The sequence below is a fragment of the Colletes latitarsis genome, chromosome 9, assembly GCF_051014445.1.
Source record: "Colletes latitarsis isolate SP2378_abdomen chromosome 9, iyColLati1, whole genome shotgun sequence".
NCBI classification, from domain to species: domain Eukaryota; kingdom Metazoa; phylum Arthropoda; class Insecta; order Hymenoptera; family Colletidae; genus Colletes; species Colletes latitarsis.
The window spans coordinates 21,101,556-21,127,551 of NC_135142.1; the positions used below are offsets into that span (position 1 = coordinate 21,101,556).

The following is a 25,996-nucleotide window of genomic DNA, read 5'->3' on the forward strand; positions in this document are numbered from 1 at the left end:
CGCCTATATTTCGCGTATCATTTCGGAGATATTCTGAACATTGTGATGAATAACGATCGGTCTTCATCGCAAAGCATCGTGTCGGAAAGCGAAGTTTCTATTTCGAACGTTGAGGACGAATTAAACTTGCGAGATTCGGTTGATAGAGACGCTAAGAATGTAAAATCATCTGTTACGAGTAACATAGCCAAAAAGGTTAGTTTTAAGATTCTATAAGACGTTCTACGAAAGCAAGAAAGACACTAATATTCATTCAGCTCCAAAACGTATTTTATGCACGATATTTTTTATTCGATTGTCTTATTGAGTTGCCTCATAAATATTGTTACAAAAATTACGTTTCATTGCAATTCGAAAACAAATAGACTGTTCAATTCGTTCTTGTAGTAAGATAAATTTGTAGTTGTAATAGATAGTTGCATGTATGCAGTGGCGTAGTCAGCAATTCTGTGGTCTTAAATTTGTGGCGAGGCCATTTTAAGGGCAAGTTAAATTTTTCTTTAATTTATATACAGGATATTCGGCTAACCCTGGGAAAAATTTTAATGGGAGATACTAGAGACCAAACTAAGACGAAAATTAAGAATACTAATTTGTTGATGGAGACTTTGTTAAAAAGTTATTAACGTTTATTAGTTCCGCCCGTTTAGAATTTTTTTCTAGAAAGTCGGTAGGATTTCGGGGGTAGGTCTATTCACCAAAAATTATTGTAATTGACCCCCGCGATCGGAAATAATTTTTTCAGAACGATTTGAAATTTTTTAATTTTGTCGAAAAATTTCACACCTCGAATTTTTTTCTCGAAAGTGGGTAGGATTTCGGGGGTATGTCTATTCACCAAAAATGATTGTAATGGACCCCCACAACCGAAAATAATTTTTTCAGAATTAATTAAAAATTTTTTTTTTCGTTGAAAAATTTAGGCACCTACCCCCCGTCGATTTTTCTTAAAAATTCCTTTTTCATTTTTAGTAATTTTGTTTGACGCCCTACAGAAAAGTTATCTAATACTTTTTTATAGGTACCCATGAGCTCTACTTCAAAAAAAAGTTTCATTGAAATATATTCACTATCGTAGGAGTTATGGCTGTTTAAAAATTGAACCATTTTTATGGGGTTTTTCTCATTTTGCGGGGTCAAGGACCAACTTTTCGAATATTTTTCCGATTTGTACATATTCTCCACTAAAATACGCATAGTTTGCTTTTTTAAACATTAAAATCGTCCAATCCGTTCAGAAGTTATGACGTTTTAAAGATTCGCATGAAAATTCGGGCACACATTTCTGGCTAGAAATTATATTTTTGGTAAGGAATTTTTTTCTCGAAAGTGCGTAGGAATTTGGGGGTATGTCTAATGACCAAAAATGGTTGTAATTGACCCCTGCAACAGAAAATAATTTTTTCAGAACGATTTGAAATTTTTTAATTTTGTCGAAAAATTCCACACTTTCTCGAATTTTTTTCTCGAAAGCGCGTAGGATTTCAGGGGTATGCCTATTCATCAAAAATGTTAGTATTTGACCCCTGTAACTAAATATAATTTTTTCAGTATGATTTGAAATTTTTTAATTTCGTCTAAAAATTTTAGTACCTACTCGAATTTTTTTCTCAAAAGTGGATAGGATTTCAGGGTTATATGTATTCGCCAAAAATGATTGTAATTGAGCCCTGCAACCAAAAATAATTTTTTCAGAATGATTTGAAATTTTTTAGTTTAATTTTTTAATAACTTTTTAATGAAGCCTCAGTCAAAAAATTGATATTCTTGATTTTCGTGTTATTTTGGCCTCTAGAGTCTCCCATTAAAATTTTTCCCATATGTAGCCGAACACCCTGTATAATATTGGAGTCACGTAAAATGGTATTTTTAGTTTTTAAACAAACGTACACAATTTATAATATTACATATTAGTTACTATATTATTTTCAGAATTTAAATTTAACGGGCATATTTTTATTGTTTAAAGTAGTAGCGTGCATGGGAATATTTTCGCGGTTAACTAAGTGCACACGTGACGTGAAATTACGTTTTGTTTTCGAACGAATTTAGCTTTAGTGTTTTCAATGGACAGATTAGATCGAAGCTACCGAATGTCGCTGGCCAGCTGAAGCGTTTAATAAGATCGAAGATCGAAGGAAAGTTCGGAGCCGAGAAGAATACGAACAGATGTTCCCCTGGAATCGTTGATGTTACAGAGAGCATTTTAAGTTGTGCGGTTCTGGAAACTCCTAACGGTGAATTTTTATAATTAACACCTTGACTCTCGCGTCAAATATTCCGGATACTTTTTACGGGGCCATAATTCTCATCAAAATTTATGTATCGTATCTAAATTTCTTTTCTCAAATAACTCACCTTTGAAATGAATTTTTTTAGGCCCTTGGTGTTAAATTCCGTCATCTATATTATAAACGATTAAAAGTTCGTCTTTCAACGGTAAAGTTTAATTTTCTCTCGATGTACAACGGAAAGAAGGAAAATATTTTACATATTTTTGAGGAAAATCGAAATGTTTTAGTGGTTTCTTAATTTTTTTAAAATTAACTCTGGAGAGTCCCCCATTTTTGAAAACTCTGCTCTCCATTCTTAGTTTACGCGTCGTAGTAGCTTTTTATTTTATGAGTAATATGAGTTTTATTAAATATTTTACGATGATACAATTTTTAGTTTGTTGCAAACGCACTGTATTTACGTGTTACATTTTTTTAAAGAAGAGTAGAAAGAACTGATGGATAATTTTTAGCGTGAACTACTGTTCGTGTTTGTTTGAATCGAATTGTTGATGAAATAATATTCGTTAGCGTCCACGATCAATGGGTGGAGTATACCGGAAGATGGGGATTCGGTCGACTGGTCCGTAAACCAGGTGGTCGGAACGGGGTGGCACTACGCCGACGCTAGCTGTGACCCTTCGATTTATTTCACGACACTAGATTCTGAAGAACCTTCAACCTCCACCACATATGCTGACGGTAATACACGCACTTTGAGTCATTGATTGCAAGGGCGATCGTAAGGTTCGTGCGAGATTATCGATCTAAAAACTGAAATATCTGAATTCGGTGACGCATGGATTACTCATTTCCATTGCTATTTCTGTTTCTCTATTTTGTTTCATTCTGTAAAACGGGCGACGTCTCGACGATTTTTAAAGTTTAAATTCCAAAGTAATTGCCAGCATCTTTCGTTATATTATTAATAAGAAAGACGATAAAATAATCGATGGTACCTTGTTTTCATTCATTTAATTAACTCTTGCTTTCTTTGGGAATTTGTTTCTTTAAAACAGTAGATTGTATGGTTCTAGGTTTTTGTACATATATTTGGTAATGTTTTACAAATACAAGGCAATTCTTTTTATACAAAAGTAATGATAAGAGACGATAAAATAATCGATGGTATCTTGTTTTCACTCATTTAATTAACTCTTGCTTTCTTTGGGAATTTGTTTCTTTAAAACAGTAGATTGTATGGTTCTAGGTTATATATTTGGTAATGTTTACAAATACCAGGTAATTCTTTTTATACAAAAGTAATGATTATTATAGGAGCTACGTGTTCTCATATAACATCTTTCCAAAAAAATGTAGTTTTATGACTGCTATGATTCCGGTCATTCTGTTCATCTGAAACGAATGAATCAGAAAGAATTTTAATTGGTATGGATACAGTTGTGTTGTAAATTAGAGAGAAGTAAAAATCTTTATAAACAATTTTTTAAAGGTTTTAGAGTAGGAGATTATTTTTTCTATAATAGATCGTCAGTTTACGAGAAACGATTCAATTTGCATAGAAATTGTAAATGACGAGAGGAAAATATAATGTGGCATTATTATATTTTTCTTGTGTATGGGTTGAAAATCCAATAATACTCGTCGATTCGTGCGTCATGAAAAGTCAGGTTTCCTTGCAGCCGAAGATCAAACCGGGAATCATACTATGAACTCGACGACTTCTACGACAATCGTACCTGAACCTACCCGGATGGTTTCGAATTCCATGAACACCATAGCGGGGAGCATATTAGAATTCATAGAAGCTTTGACCGTGCCTTTCGGGTAAATTTAATTTAAATCATACTCCGCATAGGTATACAGGGTGTTCGGCCACCCCTGGGAAAAAGTTTAATAGGAGATTTTAGAGGCCAAAATAAGACGAAAATCAAGAATACCAATTTGTTGATTGAGGCTTAGTTAAAAAATTATTAACAAAATTTAATTAAAAAATTTCAAATCATTCACGGAAAAATTATTTTCGGTTGTGGGGATTAATTACAATCATTTTTGGTGAATAGACATACCCCCCAAATCCTATCCACTTTCGAGAAAAAAATTCGAGTATGAAATTCGGGTGTGAAATTTATCGACGAAAAAAAATTTTTCAAATCGTTCTGGAAAAATTATTTTCATTTGCAAGGGTCAATTACAATCATTTTTGGTCATTAGACATACCCCCGAATTCCTACGCACTTTCGAGAAAAAAAATTCTTCACCGAAAATATAATTTCTGACCAGAAATGTCTGCCCGAATTTTCATGCGAATCTTTAAAACGTCATAACTTCTGAACGGATTGAGGGATTCTAATGTTTAAAAAAGCAAACAACGCGTATTTTAGTGAGGAATATGCATAAATTGCAAAAATATCCGAAAAGTTGATCCTTGACCCCGCAAAATGAGAAAAACCACATAAAAATGGTTTAAACTTCAAACGATCATAACTCCTACAATAGTGAATATATTTCAATGGAACTTTTTTCTGAAGTAGAGCTCATGAGTACCTACAAAAAAGTATTAGACAACTTTTCTGTAGGGCGTCAAACAAAATTACTAAAAATCAAAAACGAATTTTTAAGAAATATCGACAGGGGGTAGGGTGCCTACATTTTTCGACAAAAAAAAAAAATTTCAAATCGTTCTAAAAAAATTATTTTCGACCGCGGGGGTCAATTACAATAATTTTTGGTGAATAGTCCTACCCCCGAAATCCTACCCACTTCCTAGAAAAAAATTCAGTACGGGCGAAACTTTCAACGTTAATAACTTTTTAACGAAGCCTCCATTAACAAATTAGTATTCTTGATTTTCGTCTTATTTTGGCCTCTAGAATCTCCCATTAAAATTTTTCCCAGGGGTGGTCGAACACCCTGTATAACATCATCGAAGGAGAAAATAGATATTTGAAACAGACAGCACCGAATAATCATTCGAATTTTTTCAACGTGCCCAAGCAATCGTAAGTTAAATTATTTGTAGCTGGATGCTCAGAGAAACTGCGTTTCAAATAGCTATTTTAATAGAAATACGAAGGACGCGTACGGCTAATTTAAAAACGATAAAACGATCGTTATACCTCGTGACAAAGTAAGAATAATTTAAACGTTCTCAGACAATTTATTTCCCATCAAAGACAGTCACAGTTTTCGCTCACGTTAGTTCAGGGACTTTTGATTATTTTTAATAACCGCCACGAACCAAAAGCTATTTAATGTTTTATAGAAAGAAGAAGTTGTTCCTTGTTTCTTTCTGAGAAACGTTGCTCTGTCCTTTGTAAGCAATTTTAGTTTTTCGACCGCTCCTTCGAAGGGCCAACGAACTGTGAAAGGTTCGTACAGGAAAGACTACAATAATTGTATCCTTTAGAACGCAAGCGGAGAGATTTAGAGATCGGGAGCCACGAATCATCCCTTTGGTCTATATTGAGAATGGGGATCGGCAGATGTACCACGATGGCACGGTAAACGGTGAAAGCGGATCTAGTAGATCGAGCACAATCGGGTAAGCGTGTTTTGAACTCGAAAATTATACTGCAATTTAAATCATTATCCGAATTCGGTTGATTACTTAATCCATACCGTGAGATACGAATGGTAGCCTCTTTGTGTTGTGCTCGCGGTTCACAGCATTTAATGAGAAAAAACATATTTCATACCCTGGCAATCGGAAACAGATCTCGCAAGGGAACGTATCGAACCTGCACACATTGATATTGACGAAATTTATGGGGGGTATCTGACGAGAAATAGAATTTTAGAAATTTTTTTTTATTTTTGTTGTGCTTGGATTTTTAATTGTCACTCTTCTATTAAGAGACAAATGTTAAAATAATTCTTTTTGTACGTAAAAAAAAATATCTTTCGTCGAGTTTCGGGGAAATAAAGTGGTACATTTGAGTTAAAAACGATTCAAAAATTTAAACGAAGCTATGTACTCCATGATTTATCGAAGCTCACTCAGTGTTCTCGTCGGTTTGTCGAGGTTGATATTGGATCTCGTGCACGTACACCCACGTAGTTGTGGGTGTTTCGTTTGAGAAAGCTCCAGGGGCCTGACTTTGAGTTCCTCTGATCGACGTGGATCGTTCCTCTCGTTAGAAATATATATGTTTCTCTTACGCGTTCGTTCTGAAAATCCGAACGAACTTATTACTCAACTTAATACTTGCGGTTAGGCGTTGCACGCGTAGTATTTTCTTGTTTTGCTCCAGTTTTCGCGCGCGCGCGTTCCCAGCACACTTCGAAACCGCAACATGGCGCAGAGATATCGGATGTACTGTTGCGATACAGGGTGCCTTCTAATGCCATTTTAAACACCGAATAAGTACAGTAAACAATCTATACATTTAATATTCAGACGTTTCCGGTAACGGGTAAACTACTTCTAGTATGTACGAACCAGTTTCAGGTTCACTTTCCATTTCGTTATTGCTTTTTCCTTACCAGATATCTATAGAATAATCAAATAATAAGTGGACTGTAGACGTAGATATTAAGCTAAAATATGGTGAAGATTCTCTAAAACAAATCCAATCTTCAAGCTTTTTCGTTGCATTATAGGGTTGAATGTTAGCTATCGATTATGCTTTTAAGATCTGAATCGAAGTTAGTTGTGTTTCAGAGCGCTTGAAAATACATAGATACAAATTTCGAATACAAAATAGAAGATAAACTCGATAAATGTCGTGGCCCTAATTTTTCTAAAACGTCGAACGTGTAGACGAGTATCGATCGATCGAAAGTTCGATCTACAGGTGACTGTCGAGCGATAATGTTTTCGATTGTGTTGCAATCTCATTGTTTAGATGAAAGAATGTCTTAATGATTCGAAGTACGAACGAGTGAGAAGCTGATAATTTTTTTAATAGCGTCACGTTATTTTAATGAAAGAATGGTGTTACGGTTATCATCCGTTTAACGTTTATCCATGTTCATGTCACAGGTCATCGATCACCGGCCACGGCTCTTAATTGGCCGGCTGATCGATCGAAACATGAAAGAATGGTGCTCGAAATGGCATTCAGATTGCAAACCTCAAATTTTTGATGATTTTTAATAGGTCCATTTCAGGAACTGAAATTTGAATCATTCTCACGAATTTCTCCGAGTCATAACATCCTGTAAACGTTTCCAGTTAATTTTTATTGTCGAATCAAACTACGAACCGTTAAAAACTACGCATACAAGAATGATAATAAGGAAGTGGTTTTCCTCGAGAAGTGAAATGATTTGTTGAGGTGGTTTCTTGAAGGAAACGTTTCATCAATTCTACTACCGTTTCGCCGTGTTAAGAAATTCAGGCAATCGATTTTTATAGCGTTTACATTTTCTCGCTCGGTTCTGTGATTTACTGTCTTGTCAACTGCCAGCCGTTTCTTAATCCTTTCATTCCAACTTTAGTCGTATAGCTGCGTACGTAGCATTATTAAATAAAACATTACTGTCGTCTAGATTTTTTAATAGTCAATATTCACAGTGAAAATCGTTTCATCGCGAGAAGTGCTAACATAATAGTAGATTTGTTTCAAACAAAATTATTATTCTATTCGCAAGAAGAATAAAAAATTAAACATTCTTGAGAAAATATAGACAAATATTTTTCCCAGGCGACTTCTTATCAATTTTGCGTGTTGCAAACGTGCAAACCATAACGGGCTTCCGACCACGATAAGGAAGAAGCTGCAGGCGCGTTCGAGGCTCGATAAGCCGCGTAAAAGCTGGCTAATTCTAAAGTTACGACGAACCCTTCCGAAGATGCAGGAAGGAACTAATGATCGCCAGAAATAACAGCGTCCCGCGCGAACTTTCTCAGTTGTTGCACAAAGTAGCAGCCTCGGTTTCCGCCATATTTTTACCATAGAATCTCGCGATTAGTCAGGGAAGGTTTCACAATACGGAGGCAAATGAAAAATGGGAAACCGCTTGAGAAACTAGTTTAGCTCAGACAGTTTAAACTCTCCTTTAACACGAATATTATCGCACTGTTCTTTATAATTAATAGTGGATGCATACAATTTGTCTGGCGCGTCTGTTCATTACTCACTGTTTCTACTTATACTGATGACCAACTCGAATTTATTACATCCCTCGTTAACGGAAGTCTATACTGTATCTGCGTTAGGTTCAGTCAATGTTGAATGTTTGTTTATTCTACAGATTCTAAAATCGTCAACAAAGTACATAGCTTTTTTAATTTTAAAATAGCGAAGTCTTATTTTTGTAATAATGTTACGCCTTCAAACACATTCACCAGCGATCGTCAACCTATTTTGTATCGCATTTTTAATTGCTTCGTATCCTTTCAGTGCGTCCAACATCTGGTCTTTATCTATTTCTTCTTCCTTATTTTTAAACTTCCTTCTCCACGTTTTCGAGGAAGCGTGTATGAACATTTTATGGCCAGGCTTGCAACGTGCACATCGTAGAACAATATCGAGGAAAAATGTGGCGAACGTTAGCAAGGGATTACTTTATTTTCTTGAAAACGAACGGTTGTTTTCGACGTAACTCTTTGCCTGCTTTTCGTTTCTAAAAAGACTCGTGTCCCAGACGCAAGATCGTGTAACAATAAGAATTCCAATCGTCGACTTAAACGTTTCACAACCGAACAGATACAAATTGTTCGATCGATTAAACGTCGCGCGTAATTTGCTGTGAGTTGGTGTTATCGATTATCTGTTATTCGATTAAAATGTTGCCCATCTCTGGCGCGCCCTAATGAAAACGACGAACGCACATGACACTGTTCTCTGACGCGTTAGCCGATCAGCAGACTGGACAAATTCAATTTCTATCGAGGCCCAGGGTTTATTATATTCAGACGGTGGAGTGTAACTGAACAAGTTCTGCTTGTAACGCGAGGTGCTGGACTTTCACGAGTGTGCGTCTTGCTCACTGGATCGTACGGAGATCCTATTTGATTACAGGCTGCGTTCTACCAAGCAGTGGTTACGTCTGATCGTGACTCATTCGTTTCGTACACACGTGTATAGACGAATACATTTGTATCTATCGATCACCTCATTTGAGAAAGTGCATGTGAGGTAATGCACATCGAAATATTTAATTTCATTCGTTATTTATAGCGTTCTTTGTATCTGGTTGTGGGGAGGAATGCGCGTTACGTGCACCGTGAAAAATGCCTCATAATACGCGGATACGAAGAGGATCGAGGGAGCTTTGTTATGGCAATGACACTATTTCGATACGTTTATATCTGTTAGCATTCTTTTTTTCTTTGACGATAAGCAAGCTATTTTGTATCGAGATTTTCCTGGTACGTTTGTCTATCTTATAAGTATTCACAGTATTTTTTTCAATCAAAAATATTAAAAATTGCGATAGTTTCAGCTTTTCTAAAAACTAAGAGAATAAGTCTAGATAGGATTCTTGAATTTTCTGGCTAGTTTCCAATTGTTTTTTTCAAATATAATTACATTATAATATTCGTCTCAGCGATCGTGCAGGTTGTTTTTAAATCAGTATCGCGCAAATTGCAAGCGTATCCTACATCTCGCATATAAGGAGAAAGTTATAATGGGTCCGTAAAATTCGTGTTTCCAAGATGTTTTTAATTTAAGTTTCATCATGCTTACGCGTTGCCATAGGAAAATATGTCTTGTCTCAGACCGGCCCTGTCGCAGGAGGAGAACGAGCCCAAATTTACACAAGAAAGACATTCATGAAAGTTTTACGCTCTCACGATCAATAATTCATTATTTCGTAATAATAAGTAATACTTGTGTGTACGAAGAGCATTATTACCACGTTTCAGTCCCGGATCTGTTAGACTCGTCGGAAAGGCTTATCTGGCAGATCCTGTCTTATATGCGATGCTGTTAATCTCGTGAAACTAATTATGTACTAATAAACTATTGAGTAACTGTTCGTACAATTAACCTAGTTACGACTGACGTCCTTCCAGAAGGATGTGGCAAAAATATGTATGAAATAGATTAGACAGATGATCTTTCGAGAGAAAAGCTCATTTTAGGAATCCATCTAAAATAAATTTTAGATTACCTAGTTTCTAATCGTTTGAAAATAAAATTTGTCTGCCAGTCAACAGATTAACAGTGTCTTGTCTAAGCATATTTCAGACAAAGTGTAATAATGTAGCACTAAAAATATTACTCGGTGCACCAAAAGGAGATTTTTTAATATATCGAGGCCATCTAAACGAGCAATGGGCCTTCAAAAGGTAAACGACCTGGGCCTCTTTGAATCCCTGAGAGGCTCTGGTTTCATGCCAGCTGTTCACTCGAGAGTTTTACTCTTAAGTGTCGGTATCGAGAATAAGAACTCTCTTACACGAGCAAGCGGAAGAGACATCATGTTGGAAGTTGCCTCGTCATGTTAGCTTCCGTATGTTTTTGCGAAGGAACCCTTACTTTGAACGTTGTTCCCACTAGAGTCTAGCTCTTAATAGTGACTTTTGAGAGTATAATTCTCTCGAGGACCTCAGACATCGGATGAGAAATGTCGAGGTAGGTCGTGGTGGACCAATTGCACGGTCATCACGATTAACGTATTCAAATTGTTGCGTAATTACGAATACAAACACGTATGCAATATATTTAAAAATATGCTGAATATTTTTAAACTTGCAAGACCGCGGAGGCCATTTCTCTGAACTCCACTCGTGATTGTACAGCCACGATAAGCTGGGTTTACGATAAAACTTGAATCGACCGTATCTCGGAAACAAGAAATTGTATCTGGGTATTTTTCTTGGATTCTAGTTATAGAACACCTACACAATTTGTGGTATTTGCACTATCAACTATCTTGGAAAAATAAGTAGAGAGATAAATTGATAAGACGCCTTACTATATTGCATTCTTAATCTAATATTATTTTATACAACGCGAAAGAATGTATATATTATTGTTTTCGTTTCGTAATGGTGATTTACTATTCATAAAAAGAAACTTCCCATTTATTTTTACCAAATTTGTTTATTACACTTTACGGAGTAGTTTTGTTTTCTATTTTGATTAGATTGAATATATTAACATGGTGGTGGTGTTTATGTGATGGAAGAATAGTCTTCGAATGTTTTCGATTTTTATCTCAGAAGTTATCAAGCGACCGCGTTTATATTTTTACAGTCTTTGTGTCTTGTTATGGTTATTAACGTGCAATTTTTTCAGATTTTTCGAAACGGTGGAACATAGTTAAAGAAGTTAAAATCCGATATTCGTTTAGATCACTGTCTTAAATATTCGAAAAAATTTTAAATGCAATTTGGGGGCATTTTTACCATACTCGATTGTACCCTTTGCGTAACAAAGGTTTACCCACGTACGACAAAGCACACGAAGCCGGGGTCGAAGGTGACGAGACGATGAGATTTCGTCGTGCAACACGGTGCATTAAAAAGTTGCACTTTCTCCGTTCGTTATGTAGACAGAAATTCGAGCAACGGAGAAATTTCTCTTGTTAAGCCGTAGTTTTGCGGTTACGCGACCCGGTCGCTTCTCCTTCCGTCCACCTCCATTCCGTTACAGATTCCTTGGCTCTAATGAAAGGGTAAATCGCGCTTCGCCGTGGAATAACTTTGACGATTTGTCAGGGAGGCAGGCGCATCCTGGCACGGAATATGGATTCGGTGTTCGGTCGATTCTGTGTTACAGTTATAGAGAACGGGCCTGGGTCGAGTTGTGCGGGTACCGGGCGACTGTAGCGTGCCGATAAGCTTCGCAAAATTTCCATTACAGAGGAGCGAGCAGTTAACCGCTGTCTCGTGATTCCATGGCCGCGCAATTAACTTCCCTAAGAATTTTACGAACTGCAACGAGGTCGAGACGATTTTTCACGAATCGCGATCGCGTTCCTACGAATTTTACGGAACCAAAGTTCTGGGGAAATTGAGCTTGCGTGGTAGCTTTCGAATCGATTTAAAGAGACGGACAAAGAACCCTTAAGATCAGGCGTATCGAACTTATTTTATGTGTATTTAATATCCATTTTTCCAGTCGTATCAATGCCAGTTATTTTATCGTCGAAAGTAAGCAATAGTTCCCACGCGAATAAGCAGAAACATGCACTTATGAAATGGCGTATAAATTCAATGTTAAAATTCATGAAAGAAACTAAATTGTAAACGACAGGTTGGCTGATCACTGATTTAAAAGCAGTCAGCCAACAGTACAGTAAAGTATTACAAATTAACCAGTGATATCCTTTTAATATATCGTCTCGTTTGCTCGCAATTTTTCTGTTTGCCCGTGAACGTTTTGTTTTAAAAAATATTAGTGATTTCACCTCGATGCTATTCAAGGAACAAAGAAAATTCCCTTAATTTATCGGCTATCGATTTTTTGCGAAGGCTTGCAAATGTATGGTCGTACACGTTCTACTGGGCACTAAAGGGTTGAAGGAACCAAGGTAGGCTTCGTGTCTCACTTCAGATAGCAATTATTCCAGAGCTTAGTCGCAAAGTGTATCTAAAGGATCTCGTGGAGGCCTTAGTTTCACGCAGAGGTGGCGTGAGAAGATCAGGTCTGACACCAGGATTGGCCTGGAGAACAAAGTGCTCGCGTATGTAGGGGAGGTGTCTGTCGTTTCATTATGCTGTAAATGGTACAATCTAGTAAGAGTAGTTCAGTAATACGGTCAGAGTTGGGCAAAATTCGGGTTATGGATAATAGATAAAAATTAGGTCTAACATTTTATTTACCTCGATGAATAATATATAAATATCTATTCCTATACAAATTTATTTGTATCGCAAGTGGACGAACTCAGAACGTGTGAACAGAACTGAACGTCAAACATTTCTTCAAACTTTATCGTACGGGCTTAATTGTCTCATAATTTTCGAAAGCTGAGTAAACGTTTGGTTTCGTGTCATAAGTTAAAAGAGAGCAATTGATAAGGTCATAAGTTAACCGGATTTTGAGCAGGTTTACAAAACAAACGTCGAGTCGCGTGATTCCTGTCGTTTTAAGAGAAGTTTCTTGCTGCTTTACTGCGTATGAAGCAGCTCACGAACTTGAGTTGCGTGCTTCAAGCTACATCTAGAAGCACACACGCCTGTTTGATTTATGATCGATTGTCCGTTGAAAACAAAGGGATAGTATGTCTATAATTATGTCACGTTTGCTTCACTTTCGCTTAACAATTAATTAACAGTTTGTCAGTGGAGCATTTGGCGCAAGAAAATAACGCAAGATAAATATGCTTTGTCATTTCTTTGTAGGGGAGAATTGGAACACGTACAGCGACATTCGAGAAACAAAAGCGTGATAAACGAGCACTGGCTTGATTTGGTAATAGGTTGAACGGTTCAATATTTCTTTTAATGTACAGGGTGTGCCACGCAACTGGGACAAAAATTGTCTTTGGAAGAACAGCGTTTGTCTAATTTTAGTTATCTTATTTTTATTTGTACCGGTCGACGTTAAATTTTATTTTTATAGTCTAAAATTAACTTCACACGATCCCCGGATAAAAACATCTGACAAAGTTACGTTGAAAAGTTTTAACAGGTTTGAGTTTGACTTAGTTGTTATAGACTACCATCCAGAAAATTTATCTCGATTTAATTGACAACCCCGATAAGTAGATGGTGCAATTATTGCTATAGTTAATGGTCATTTGAACGGGAGATTCGAATAAATCATTATTTTATATACTTAGAACTCCCAATTTATTCGATTACGAGACACTGTCGTTTACAAATTTTATATTGGAATTAATGTTGGGGGCTACGTGTTTTCAGTTGTTTGGCGAAGTTGCCTAGTTTGTGCCGCAACCTGTTATCTGCATTTGGACCGGTTCTTTGGAGGGAACGTAACATACAAGGGCAGTTCAAATTTAAACCGGAATCATGGCGCGTTTACAATTAAACCTGAGGCTAGGTAGTGCCACTGGTTGTCGAAGTAGAATATCTACGACAGTATTGCGTAGTAGTTATTTGTAGAATGGCATATTCCGAGTATTTGTTCGAACGAGCGATAAAAGCGTTAATGCTTCAGTTACGTAATGTATAATTATTTTTTTGTTAATGAAAACGTTAAACCAGCAGAAACTGTATGAAGATGTAGCACTTAGTTTGGCAGAAGCATTGCCAATCGAAGTATACAATTTGGTCGAATCATCAAAAGAAATTTTTAATTATATTTAATAATATCTTTTTATAATTAAAATTTTATTCGTCTCAGCAATATTTCTTCCTTATATTTTATCGATTAGATCAATTTCTTGGACAAATTCTTGGTTAGATGTTATCTTCTAGCAGTATCAGTCTATATTTACAGTGATAAACATTGCACCTTGAGCAGTCTAAGATTACTGTTGCAATTTTCACGCATCGAAACGGGTTCTTTCGATAGATTAAGTGTTTTGTACAAGTTACAGACATATTCTTTGAAAATTTCCAGAAAAAAAAGTATCGAAATTCTCTTGGTAATCCTGTCCATGGAACGAAATGACTCGAACCGTGTTCCCTGTGTTCGCGATTGCTTTCCCCGTTGCGTTCCTCTTCGGAATCATTAAACAGCACGGCTCTTTATTCCGGTCTTCGTAATAATGCTTGACAGTCCATGTACATAGGTGAGCACATCGTGCGCCGGTGATTAGACGCGTGGGCGTGCGTGTGCGTCGATTATTTTTGAGTTTGGTCGCGCGCGTCTGTCTCGTAGGTGTTCTCGTCTACGGAGAACTCTTTCCCTTGGAAAGGTGCGCGAGGACGCCTGCGTACGAGACTCGCGTCACACGCGGCTATACTCATCGCTTTGGAAAGTAAAAGTCCTCGTCCTGCGAGTATTTTCCCGACACGCGTTACATTGCCAGGCAAGTACGCGGACGCCAACGAACTTCGTTCATACGAGTGAATTTCGGCAATCGACGCGCTCTAAAAAATGTAAAATTTTGCACGAAATGAGTACACGCGAACCTAATCGCGTTGCTATTTTTCATTTTGGCCTAGAAATGGTTCTGAGGGTGCTTTTACCCCTTCGAAGGAATTATAATTGTTTGTACGGTTGCTAATACGTGTCTCTAAAACTGTAAGAGATATTCCTGTGAACTATTAATTATTATATATTTCTGTCTGGCGCTTTAGAGTTTTTTAACTTTGATATAAAATTAATTTCTGTATCAATACGTAAATTTTTGAAAGAGAAATGAGATAAAGTTTTGAGAGATGAAAACAAGATAAAATTACCCATTTTCGAGAAAAAAATTCTTTTCCAAAAATATGATACGAGGCTAGAAATGGGTTCATTGAAAATTGGAGGATTTTAATGTTTCAAAGTGCAAACAACGCGTATTTTTAAGTTTAGGGGTTAACAAATATTTATCGATTCTTAGGAGCGAAAGTAGTAGCAGCTCGTCGGAAAACCAGCAGCCGGAAATGCGTAATCGAAGAATAGGGCAAGACCCTGTGCCGCAGCTGTACAGTGTCCCGTTAAACGTGATAATTCGCAAACCGATTTGTCGTCAAGACGACGAACCAACAATATACTGATATATTTTATCCAAGCTTCGATTGTTATTCCATTTTGTGGGATACGAATCGAATATGGATGTCTAACCTCGGTCGAATAAATAAATAATTGATCGCCAATAAAATTATCTTGGTTATTTTACTAGTCATTTATTAAACTTGTAGCATATTTACGAATACACAATATTCGTAATTCGTGGATTTTTATACCTGTACGTTTCCTGTGATTAACATTCGGAACGACACAAAAATGAAATCCTTGCGTCGGTATTATTTGACGATTACAGCGAATGGTGTAATTACGCTGTCGTTACGACACAGTCGCGAATGTATTTACGACGTAGACTCGATCTTTACTCTTTTATATTTTATATTATCCGGTAGAGGAAATTGTTACGCGAGTATTAAGGAAATCAATCTGGAGGATTGACTGTGGAAAATATTCGCATGATCGATTTCACACGGTGAAAACATACTATTAAGTCTCGCTCTACCAACGTTAATTAACTGACTTTTAAAATCATATTTCACAAGATCCCAGGAAAATGTTTTTCCTGTACGGTATTCTTGAACCGTAGTTTAAATATTTATTTTCATATTACGAAGACTGGTTAATGTTTACTCGCGATGACATGATTTTGCAGACACTCGTGGTACAAATTACAGTCTAAATGTAATACACGCGAGTTGCACTTGGGATGCACAGCAGCGTACTATTTCGCTGTCATTGTGACTTTAAATAATTGCTCTTTAGCATGCTCTTTTCAGTTTTTAATATAGAATAAATGAAAAGACTTCATTTACGATTGTACGAGTACTGTTACTTCTCTTTGGACTCGTTTAGTATGCATGCCTGTGTCATTAATTTGTGACGAACGCATTGTATGAATAGTGCGAGTAGAACTGTAAGCGGAAGCTGCCTTTCAATAGGAAGAGGAAGGAAAATGCACTTTATCATTGCGCTATCACAAACAGTAAGCTTCTACAGCATATGAACAATTTACAATGAAACATTATGGATCGATTTTAAATCAGTTATGTTTTATTTTATTAGAATTTAATTTGATACTAAATTTCAAAAGTGTGTATTGTAAATAATCTTGTTTTCCTATCGCGTAGATTTTATGCTTTAATAAATAATTACTACCTAAAGTAATTGAATGATTATCTGCTTAAATTATTCGACTATTTTGTAAGCAATATAATATTTTAAAAGCTCTGCATTAAATGTACTGCATTTCATTGCGAATATTTTGTTTGGTTCCCCCAATAAATTCGATCATATATATTGCAATTTTAAATACAATAATGGCACAGTAAATTAGCGCAATGCTAAGGACATCAATTTAATTGATGGTAAAGAAATACATCAAAAGTAACCATGCGTTTCTGCGTTTGATAAAAACATTCATTACGTTGAATAATGTATTTTTGCGTTAAAGTGATATAAAGGTCTATCGTTAACAAATTTGTACGCGTTTCTGATCTGAATCTCAGCGCATGCCATGCATTTTCAATGATCGTTTTTCATTGCATTTTCATGGGAAGTTGTATATTCGATCTCTCTTCAAAGTGGTTTTACCGCTGGCCACCGAAGAACAAGCATGTGTGCAATTAGTAATGCCTTACTCGCTATGAAGACGCGCTTTTAGTAGCGCATTGTTTTTCTCTGAAATCCCGTCAGCAAGAAAGAATTCTTCTCGCATAAATTACGGGAACAACAGATTTTCTAATTTATGTTAATCTAGTAATTATCTTTTCCATTGGAGCAAACCACGAAGATTTTCTTTTGTAAGTTTACTTTCGCGGTATCGATACGATCGCATAAATTTTATTCGTGAATATTGAATTTCTTCAACTATCCCGCGCTCACGATTAAATTTTATCATGTGCTCGCTCGTTATGGAACTAATTGAAACTTTTAATCGAATACAATAGACGATTTTACACTGGAAATTGACCTTGTCTCAACTGGAGGCTATCGATCTAATCCAATCCATACAAATTCGATTCGTCAGACAGAATTGGGACTTTCTCGCGGTTCCAGCAACATTACTGTACAATCGAAATACCGAAGGAAATTTTTTTTTTATTATTTCTGAAGGAGAGTCGTTAAGCAGGAATTCAAAGGCAGCATAATTTTCCAAGAAACTGTGACTCAGCTGCCTGCAATGAAAAAAAAAATGTTCGATGTAAAGGATGTAATAACCTCGCTTGTAAGTACCTAGATCCTAAAAGCGTTAGTCAAACGTGTCCTACTTTTAACGTACAAGGAGACCACGTAGAAGCTCGTGTATGTCCATGCAACGGGTATTAGAAAGCGTGTTACGCGATTATGAACCTTTGTTTATTCCTCATTATCCAACCAACGACGATCACTCTCTGATAACTTAATTTTTTTTTAATCTACCCTTTACATAATACCAATTTACGGGCGCATCTAGGCTCTTATAAATAAACGTCCGGTTCGTTTAACGTTTCGCAAAGAGATGCTGATACATACACGCCTTTTCTTTTCGACGGTTCGTTAATGTATTTTGGATCTTTGTGTATGGCGGTTAAATCTGTATTGTGTGTAGATCAGTTTCGTACCCGACAACTCTGAGTGCGTGGGTGTTCAAACACTGCGTGCGGTTATCGCTTGTTCTTCTGTTGAACCTCGATTCTACTTGATTCTGCTACTCTTTTCGACTGTATCGGATTTGCAGAACTTTTCATGCGATATGCGTGGGCGTTCAATACTCGCAACCGGCAGAATTATTGATGGGGACGACAGAAGTGCTCGTCGATTTGCAAGAAAGTTATTCGTAAGATCATTGTTTGGCAAGCTTGTTCTTATCTTCTTATATATCATATTTACATGGTCTTTTATCTTATGTAAAAACCTTTTCTTTGATCGTCGAGAATGTAATGCTGTTATATCTATATTAGACCTTATATTTGTGACTTTTTATCGGAACTAGCTTTTTTAAATATATCAAGTAGATTAATTTTACCCCATTACATTATAGATCTTACTGTTACTATTCAGAGAAGCCCATTAGTTCATATTGAAGGTACAGGATTTGAAATATGACGATCCTGTGTTAAATAGTGAAATCCTCATGTACCGTTAGTACCGTTTTGATAGCCGTTAATTGATACACATTGAGCCTCAGTTTGATTCTATTTATGACTTAAGCAGTGAAGCAATGATTTAAATCTTCTTATTAGAACAGTTAAATCCCCTCTAACTGTGAATTATGTTTTCGGACATCTCGTTTCTCAAACACTTCATAACAAAATTTTATAATTATCATATTTTTAATCTCACAGAGATTTATGCCTATACAAAAGTTGCATCTTCCATTTCACCTAAGAAACTCCGTAATTTTTAGTCGTAAATGTAATAAAATTAATTTCAATATTTCCAACGTTTTTGACTAGTTAATTTGGGTCAACTATAAAATCATATACACGTGCATTTATTTTTCATTAAATATTATTCATTCAATTTGTAGAACTAACGAAAGGTGTCCCATAGTTCACTACTGAATCGAGCTACAATCGACGTGGTAGATTGTGGTTCAAAGCCACTGACCGATTGTCTCGTCTATAGCATTTGACCAGTCCGACGCTTCCACTTATCACTTCGTTGCCTCGAAGGAGCGAAAGAGAAGGCATTAGAGCACTTATCTATAATCTACACGTGACAAGAGTCGTGTCACGTGACGTGATTGTAAGAATGGTGCGTCATGCGCATTCTTCGCGGGGGAAGCGACCTCCAGTGACCAAAATCTTTAAATCAGACTATACATACGATCAACCAAACGTAGAATCAACTTCGACTCTTTTTATCTCTTCTTCCGTTTGCTCTACAAAACGAAATACAGTGTTGGAACATTTAAAACGGTCGCAAAAGTAGCTTCAAGCGTACAAGATATGCTTATTTTAACTTGTCCGTTGGAATTTATATTGCACGCGTTGGAACATTTATTAGGGAACAAACAAAGTTGCGAAGTGTTTAGAGACGCGTTTAAATTAATTATGCCTTTTTCGTTCTGCAGACCGGACTGAAAACGAGCTTTCTCTCGCTTACGGTCACGCGATTTCAATTAAATGACACGAACGCAAGTACGCCGGATTGCCAAACGAGAACAAAATTTCACGTAACCGGCAGAAACTTTTAATTACGGAACCTCCTGGTACTCGTTACAGTATTTCTGTGTGTGTTTTGAAATTTTTCTCTTTAAAGGCAAACGATGCAAAGTTTCAGGAATCGGTAGCCGATGCGAAAAGTTTGCACACACATTAGCTTCAGCGTCAGAAGCTTACCAATTACCTGTAGTTGATTTTTCATCAATACCGAGAACTTGTAATCATACTAAATATTACGTTGATCGTAGTTATAAATATTATTAAATTACATAAATAAATAAATTCTCCCTTCCTATAAACATCGTTTCGATTCAACGTGGTTTTATATTCGCAAAAAAATTACTAAATAATAGAAAGAATTAGAATAATAGAATAATTAAAGAAATATTGGAAGTTATTGGAAGAAATTAACTATGAAATGAAAAATGCAGGTGCTTATTAAACGACCCGATACTTTCAGCAGGAATTTGGAAATTCTCATCTAAGAAAAGAGAAGCATTTTCTTTTAAAGTCTGATTTCGATTCTGTTGACTGTTCCAGAGGTACAAACGTTAGTCGATTAACAGTTCATTCGCTTTCAGCGTGTATCAAGAAAGGAGCACAGTATCGTACATCAAATACCTCGACATGAATGTTTACCTCGCGGGACGGTCGTAAAAATTCAACAATCCGCGTATTGCGAATTAACGCGTAATGTTCGCGTTAGAACGTAAAGATAGCGGCGGTGGAAGGCCGCGAAGATGAAACGGAATCGCGTAAACCGCAGCAACGGCGTTTAAAGTATTATATCCGCGAGTGCAGCGAGTTTCTCCGTATTAATGCCGAGTTATCGTCGGTCTGATGTTGCATTCAAGCTCGGACAACGCTTACCACGGGCACGACAATGTCCGCCCACATTCTGCTTGTGCAAAGCTGGAAAGCATCTGCAACCTTCGGCGATGAGAGTACAGCTCGTTCAATTTACAACCCCGGCCTAACAGCTTCGAATCATCGTCTATTGAATCCTTTAAGGACAGAGTTGAGCTTTCGACTCGCGAGGGGACTTTGAATTCACCGGCGGATCCACGTTTTTCTCTGAGACAACGACAACAAACAAGAGCGATAAGCAATTCCTTGAACGAAGATAGCAAATTTCAGCGGGGACAAAGGCTCGTGAAAATAAATTTGATAATTTTATTTGATAAATGATTCGAAGCAAATATCTCGCGTACGCGTCTCGGGCTATTCGTTTTATCTTCGTTGCTCAAATATTTGTTATCTAAATGAATCTGCGGTTTGCAGTTTCTTTCCGGGCGCTGTCCGATCGTTTCGAATTGATTCTATTTTTGCCTCGTTTCAGGCACGCTATTGGTCAGGGTAATAAGTAATTTCTGGTTATACCACGGCACTTTTTGTCAGGTTTCTTATTCAGCGACGCGTGTGAAACAGCTCGGATATAGCATTTTTCGAATTGCAGAAGTTACAGCGGCGTTTCTTGCAGCAGAGATGACGTTTGTTATAAACTTTCAGGCATTCTCGATTACAGTCGAAAGATAGGATTTAGAAGCAGCGTTTGGGAATTTAAATCGAATTTAATGGGACAAATGTAAAATTTAAAAACTGCTTTAGAAATTTATCACTAATCGCGTACTTCGTTTCAATATTTTGCATTAGTACGATTCGAAGGTTATGAATACTATTGTAAAGGATAATTCCAGATACTTTCTATTCAACCTTCTGCTATTTTCCTTGAGGTAATAACTCATTTACTACTACGTTTGTTTCGTATTCCTTTTATCGCGTCTGTCTCATTAAATCCAGTAGACAATATAAATTATTGCTGAATCATTACTATTGATTGAATGTGTGAAATAGAAGTATTCCTAATTACTTCTCGTCTGTCCAGCTATAATTAATTTAACGACTCTCTGCTTTCATCGTATGCATTTCGCTTAAAATGTAATTAAAATCATTTGGAAACGATTGCAAGAGTGAAATAGTCCTTCGTTTAATCGTATCATCTCGATTTCACGCATTCGCGACGCTCACTAAATTTTTTTCTAACGACTTCAAACTCAGAGTTACGCGTTTAATATCAAATTTAAACGAAATTTGAGAATAGAATTGTGCTCGACACCGTTCGTGTTTGCGTAATGGCATCAACCGAACGAAATCGAACAAAGTGACGTTAAACGAAGGGTATGGTACATTACGTAGTTGCGTCCATTGTTCACAAAGGAAACGAGTTCCTGGCATTGAAAACTGTTCACGAGTCACGTCGTACAATGGTTCACGATTGAAACTTCGTTTAAGGCTAACGGTCTTTATCTCTAAACATTTCCTGCGCATGGTAATGCAATTTTCGATTTCTTAAATAATTTAATACGTCGATTTACCATATAAACACATATTAATATTGAGAGGCACATTTTCATAATTTTCTATTTTCCAAATTTATTACAATTTAGCGTCAAGGTTCTGTTTCTCGCCATTTTTATTTCATTATTCACCCCAAAGTATAAATCATAAAATTTCAAAAATATAATTTACTACGTCGCGTATGAGTAGTTCATGATTTTGTCAAGTTTAAGATTTCATGGTCACAGTCATATTGCTTGCGTTTAAATTGCAAGTGACTGTGGACGACAGGCTGTTCGATTCTCAAGATGTTTGCTATAAAATTCTTGTACGTGCAGAGTCACGTAAATCGATGCTAATGTTTGTTCAGGTGTTTTTCCAGTAACAAGCTTGCTGGAGAACTTAAATAGATGCCCTGAGTAAGACCGTGTTTCAGAGTGATTACCTTGTACGTTGATCCTCGATACGTTTACGTTGGGCTCCGAAAGTGCTTTAGTTCGCAAATAGCTTATGGTATGGCTAAGAATTACAAACTTTCCGTAGAAAGTTTTACTCGAAACGACAAAGAATAGAATAATAAACCACGCTTAACACACTTTCTGTAAGGAACTGTAAGTTCGAATAAGATTAATAGGTCTGAGCAATAAATTTATTACGCGTTTCATTCTGTTCCAGTTATTTTTATTCGTCTTATCGATATCTTAAAGATATTATTGATGTAACAATATCTTATCAGCATCTCTGCGGTAGGCTTGAGTGTGCGTTCGAAAAAATTCAAACACTGTTAGGTAAGAGTTAAGACTCGTTGTTATGGCAAAGACATGGCCGAAAAGTGTGTATGCATTATGTAGCGTTAGGGGCACGCAGCCGCGAACAAGACTATAATTTAATACTCGTAGGGTTATCCGAACTCTGGTATTGTCCATGATATTATAATTTATGGGGTGCGTGTAGACTTGTACGACTGACTGTATAACTAGACCGTCATCAACATAATAGCCTAAACTGTTTGGTTCGCGGCGGGTGACTATAGTAACCATTCACACACAGCGACCAGCAATGGAACATTATGGTCGCACTTGGTAGCAAAAGGGTGCAATCACCCTGCAAAACGGAAGATTCTAATTCGAGTCCGATTACAGCCAGCTAATTTGATTAAAACGCTTTTCTTCCTTATAGGTTGGAAGGTAAAAATTAAAAACAGAAGTTTTTTGCACGGAACTTCATTTTCAGGAAAGCCAATCTTCAGGATGCGTGAGCCAAATCCGCGCTTCAGTGCCTTACAATTAGCCATAAGTCTGGTATTTTTATACTTTCTTATCGTGCTTAAACTCGTAGCGTATGAAGGCAATGATAGGAAAGCAGGATGTTTTATTGTAAATTGTTAACTTCTAATATTTCAGTTGGCATTCCTTAAGTTAAAATTGTTGCTCTTCTTCACTAACTCGACTGTTTATTTTTTGTTTCAGGTACGTTACGATAACTCAACATAGACGAATTCACGACTAATTTCCAAAGAAACTTCTCATTAAGGTATTTATCATAATTACTGATCGTTAATAAAGAAGCATTAGGTTATCTCACATATTTTAATATTCGGCATAGTAATTACGCAAACATCCTATATACAAATTTAAATTCATTTTCAATTTCAAATCGGTCGTATAATCAACAGGAATTACTGAAACTTCTTTCGATGCATAGAGTCGAAGTAAATTTCAAAATGAACACAGAAAATAGCATAAATAATAATAGTTTGTATGTTCATCGGATAGAGGATGAAATACCCTTTAAAATGAGTGTTCATTCAAGTCGATCGCGTGGTTAGTTCCGGAAATGTAAGGGTTCGAAGCGTTTGTTTACTTTTCATTGTTGACATCGGCGCGAGGTCATTGCCCTCGCGTGTAAATAGTAAACAGTTCGTAGTAAGTTCTCGGAAATACTACGTCACTCGGTCACGACGGTCACGACTCACGTGTGAGAAAGAGTTCCAATGCATTAGATGAAGACAGAGATAGTCAAATTAAAAAATTACCCCTTTACATAAATTACGATATTTTCAAAACGGAAAGTCAGATCGACATAAACCAAACACCATTTTAAAAAGGAAGCTTTGTTGCTTCTAACAGTGGCTCAATTATGGAGAAAACACTAGTAGTGTAACGATTCAAGGAAAACGTATATATCATTTATTTTTAATTTACTAAATACCATTTAAATTTCATACAAGGTGTAAATTTTAAATTCAACGTTGCAACGAACGTTCGTAATGTAGGCTATCGATAACTAGGCCCATAGTATGAAAGTTCCATTGGCGGAGCGTGCAACAGGAAAAGTAGACATCCTGTCGGAGACGAACCCTTCGACACACATCTGGTTCGTTGCTTGACGAGGACGACCAGCGAGCGTGTATCGTAAATATACACGCGAGTGTTTATTAGTGGAAGCTAGGAGGTTTCACCGGCACTTTCAGCGGTCGGCCGTTGTAAGAATGGTTTGCATTTCACTGGTGAAACTCGCACGGAACGTTTCGTAGACGCACTCGGACGAAATATTACCGAGTGAGACGCGTGCTCGCTTTCCATCATCTTCGCCGTCGGGTTTTGTCCTTGCCGAGCCTCCATCAGCGCCTGCTATCTCCAGATACGCACTCGCGCGACCATAACCTTTTACTTTTCCTGTTATACCACTGCACAAGAGAAAATTGATACCAGTCTCGTTTCGTCTAGCCGTCGTCTGACATTCGTAACGCAATTACACGTTTGTCATTTTTGCCATTGAGCATCGTTCAGCCTCTGTTTACGATATGGAATATATGTAACGCGTCGCGGAGATTTGTGACTTCCTGGCGACACATTTGCTCCGGAGGATGTAATAAATCTAACGGTGAATACGCAGGATTACACTCGATTAAATGTAACTTTCATTGTAGCTTGTACTTGCTTTATCATCCGCTAATGGAAGAAGATGGTTCGTTTAAATGTCTGCCGGTAGTCGACGAAGAAAGAACTCGTGATTTCTTTAAGATAATAATTTTGTATCGAATGAGAATTTAATTGTTTCTAGGATTTATTTAAAACATTTTTTTATTTTATGAAATATTATTTATGTTAAAAGTCCTTGTCGAGTTTGCTCCTTATAGTATATCAGAACATCCAAAAATTATGAGAAGTAATCAACATCATTTATAGATCAATTTTGTTCAGAATTTTATTAGATCTCTGGATGAGAATATAGAACTTAAATATAGAATTTCATTGTATTTTTTAAACTATGTTGTAAATTTTTTTGCTAAAAAATTGACTTCATCCCTTCGGAGTACGTTAGCTTTCGTTGCGTTTAATAAAACATTTGTTACCGGAGAAAGTCTTTGTTAAATAATGTAGGAGGTAATTTACGACATGGGTGGAGTTTTAATGCTTAAAAGAAATCCATAAAGAAAGTGAAGTTGAATATTCTCAGTACATTTGTTTCATTGTTAACTATGACTCCGACGCAGAATAATTTGCAATAAAGTAAACGTATATTGCGATCTAAATGTCTCTTGAAAAATTATATATAGATTTCATGTTTTCGTACAAACAATATTGTGTTTAGTTTCGTACAATGCGTGCATTAACCAAAGAAAAATTCACAAGGAATATTAAGGCGTACTACGCGTCGTACGCATTATCGTTTGTCGTATTTGTTAATCCGGAGTATAATAATGATTATAACGTATAACCCCTTTGCCGAGTTTCTATTGTTACACGTGCGCACATTCACGATTTAGTTTCGTTCCGCGCACGTGCAT

General features: G+C 36.6%; 2 protein-coding genes across 3 annotated transcripts in view; both read left to right on the top strand.

Annotated features, from left to right (window-relative positions):
- Jvl (javelin-like) overlaps nucleotides 1-25,996 on the top strand; it is a 128,136-nt gene that overhangs the window by 1,149 nt on the left and 100,991 nt on the right. The window lies entirely within an intron of this gene.
- Nucleotides 46-15,857, top strand: LOC143345622 (uncharacterized). The gene is made up of 6 exons (XM_076772969.1): nucleotides 46-195; nucleotides 2,075-2,237; nucleotides 2,805-2,975; nucleotides 3,917-4,061; nucleotides 5,644-5,778; nucleotides 15,594-15,857. The coding sequence occupies exons 1-6, from the start codon at nucleotides 46-48 to the stop codon at nucleotides 15,748-15,750; spliced, it is 921 nt and encodes a 306-aa protein (XP_076629084.1). The 3' UTR covers nucleotides 15,751-15,857.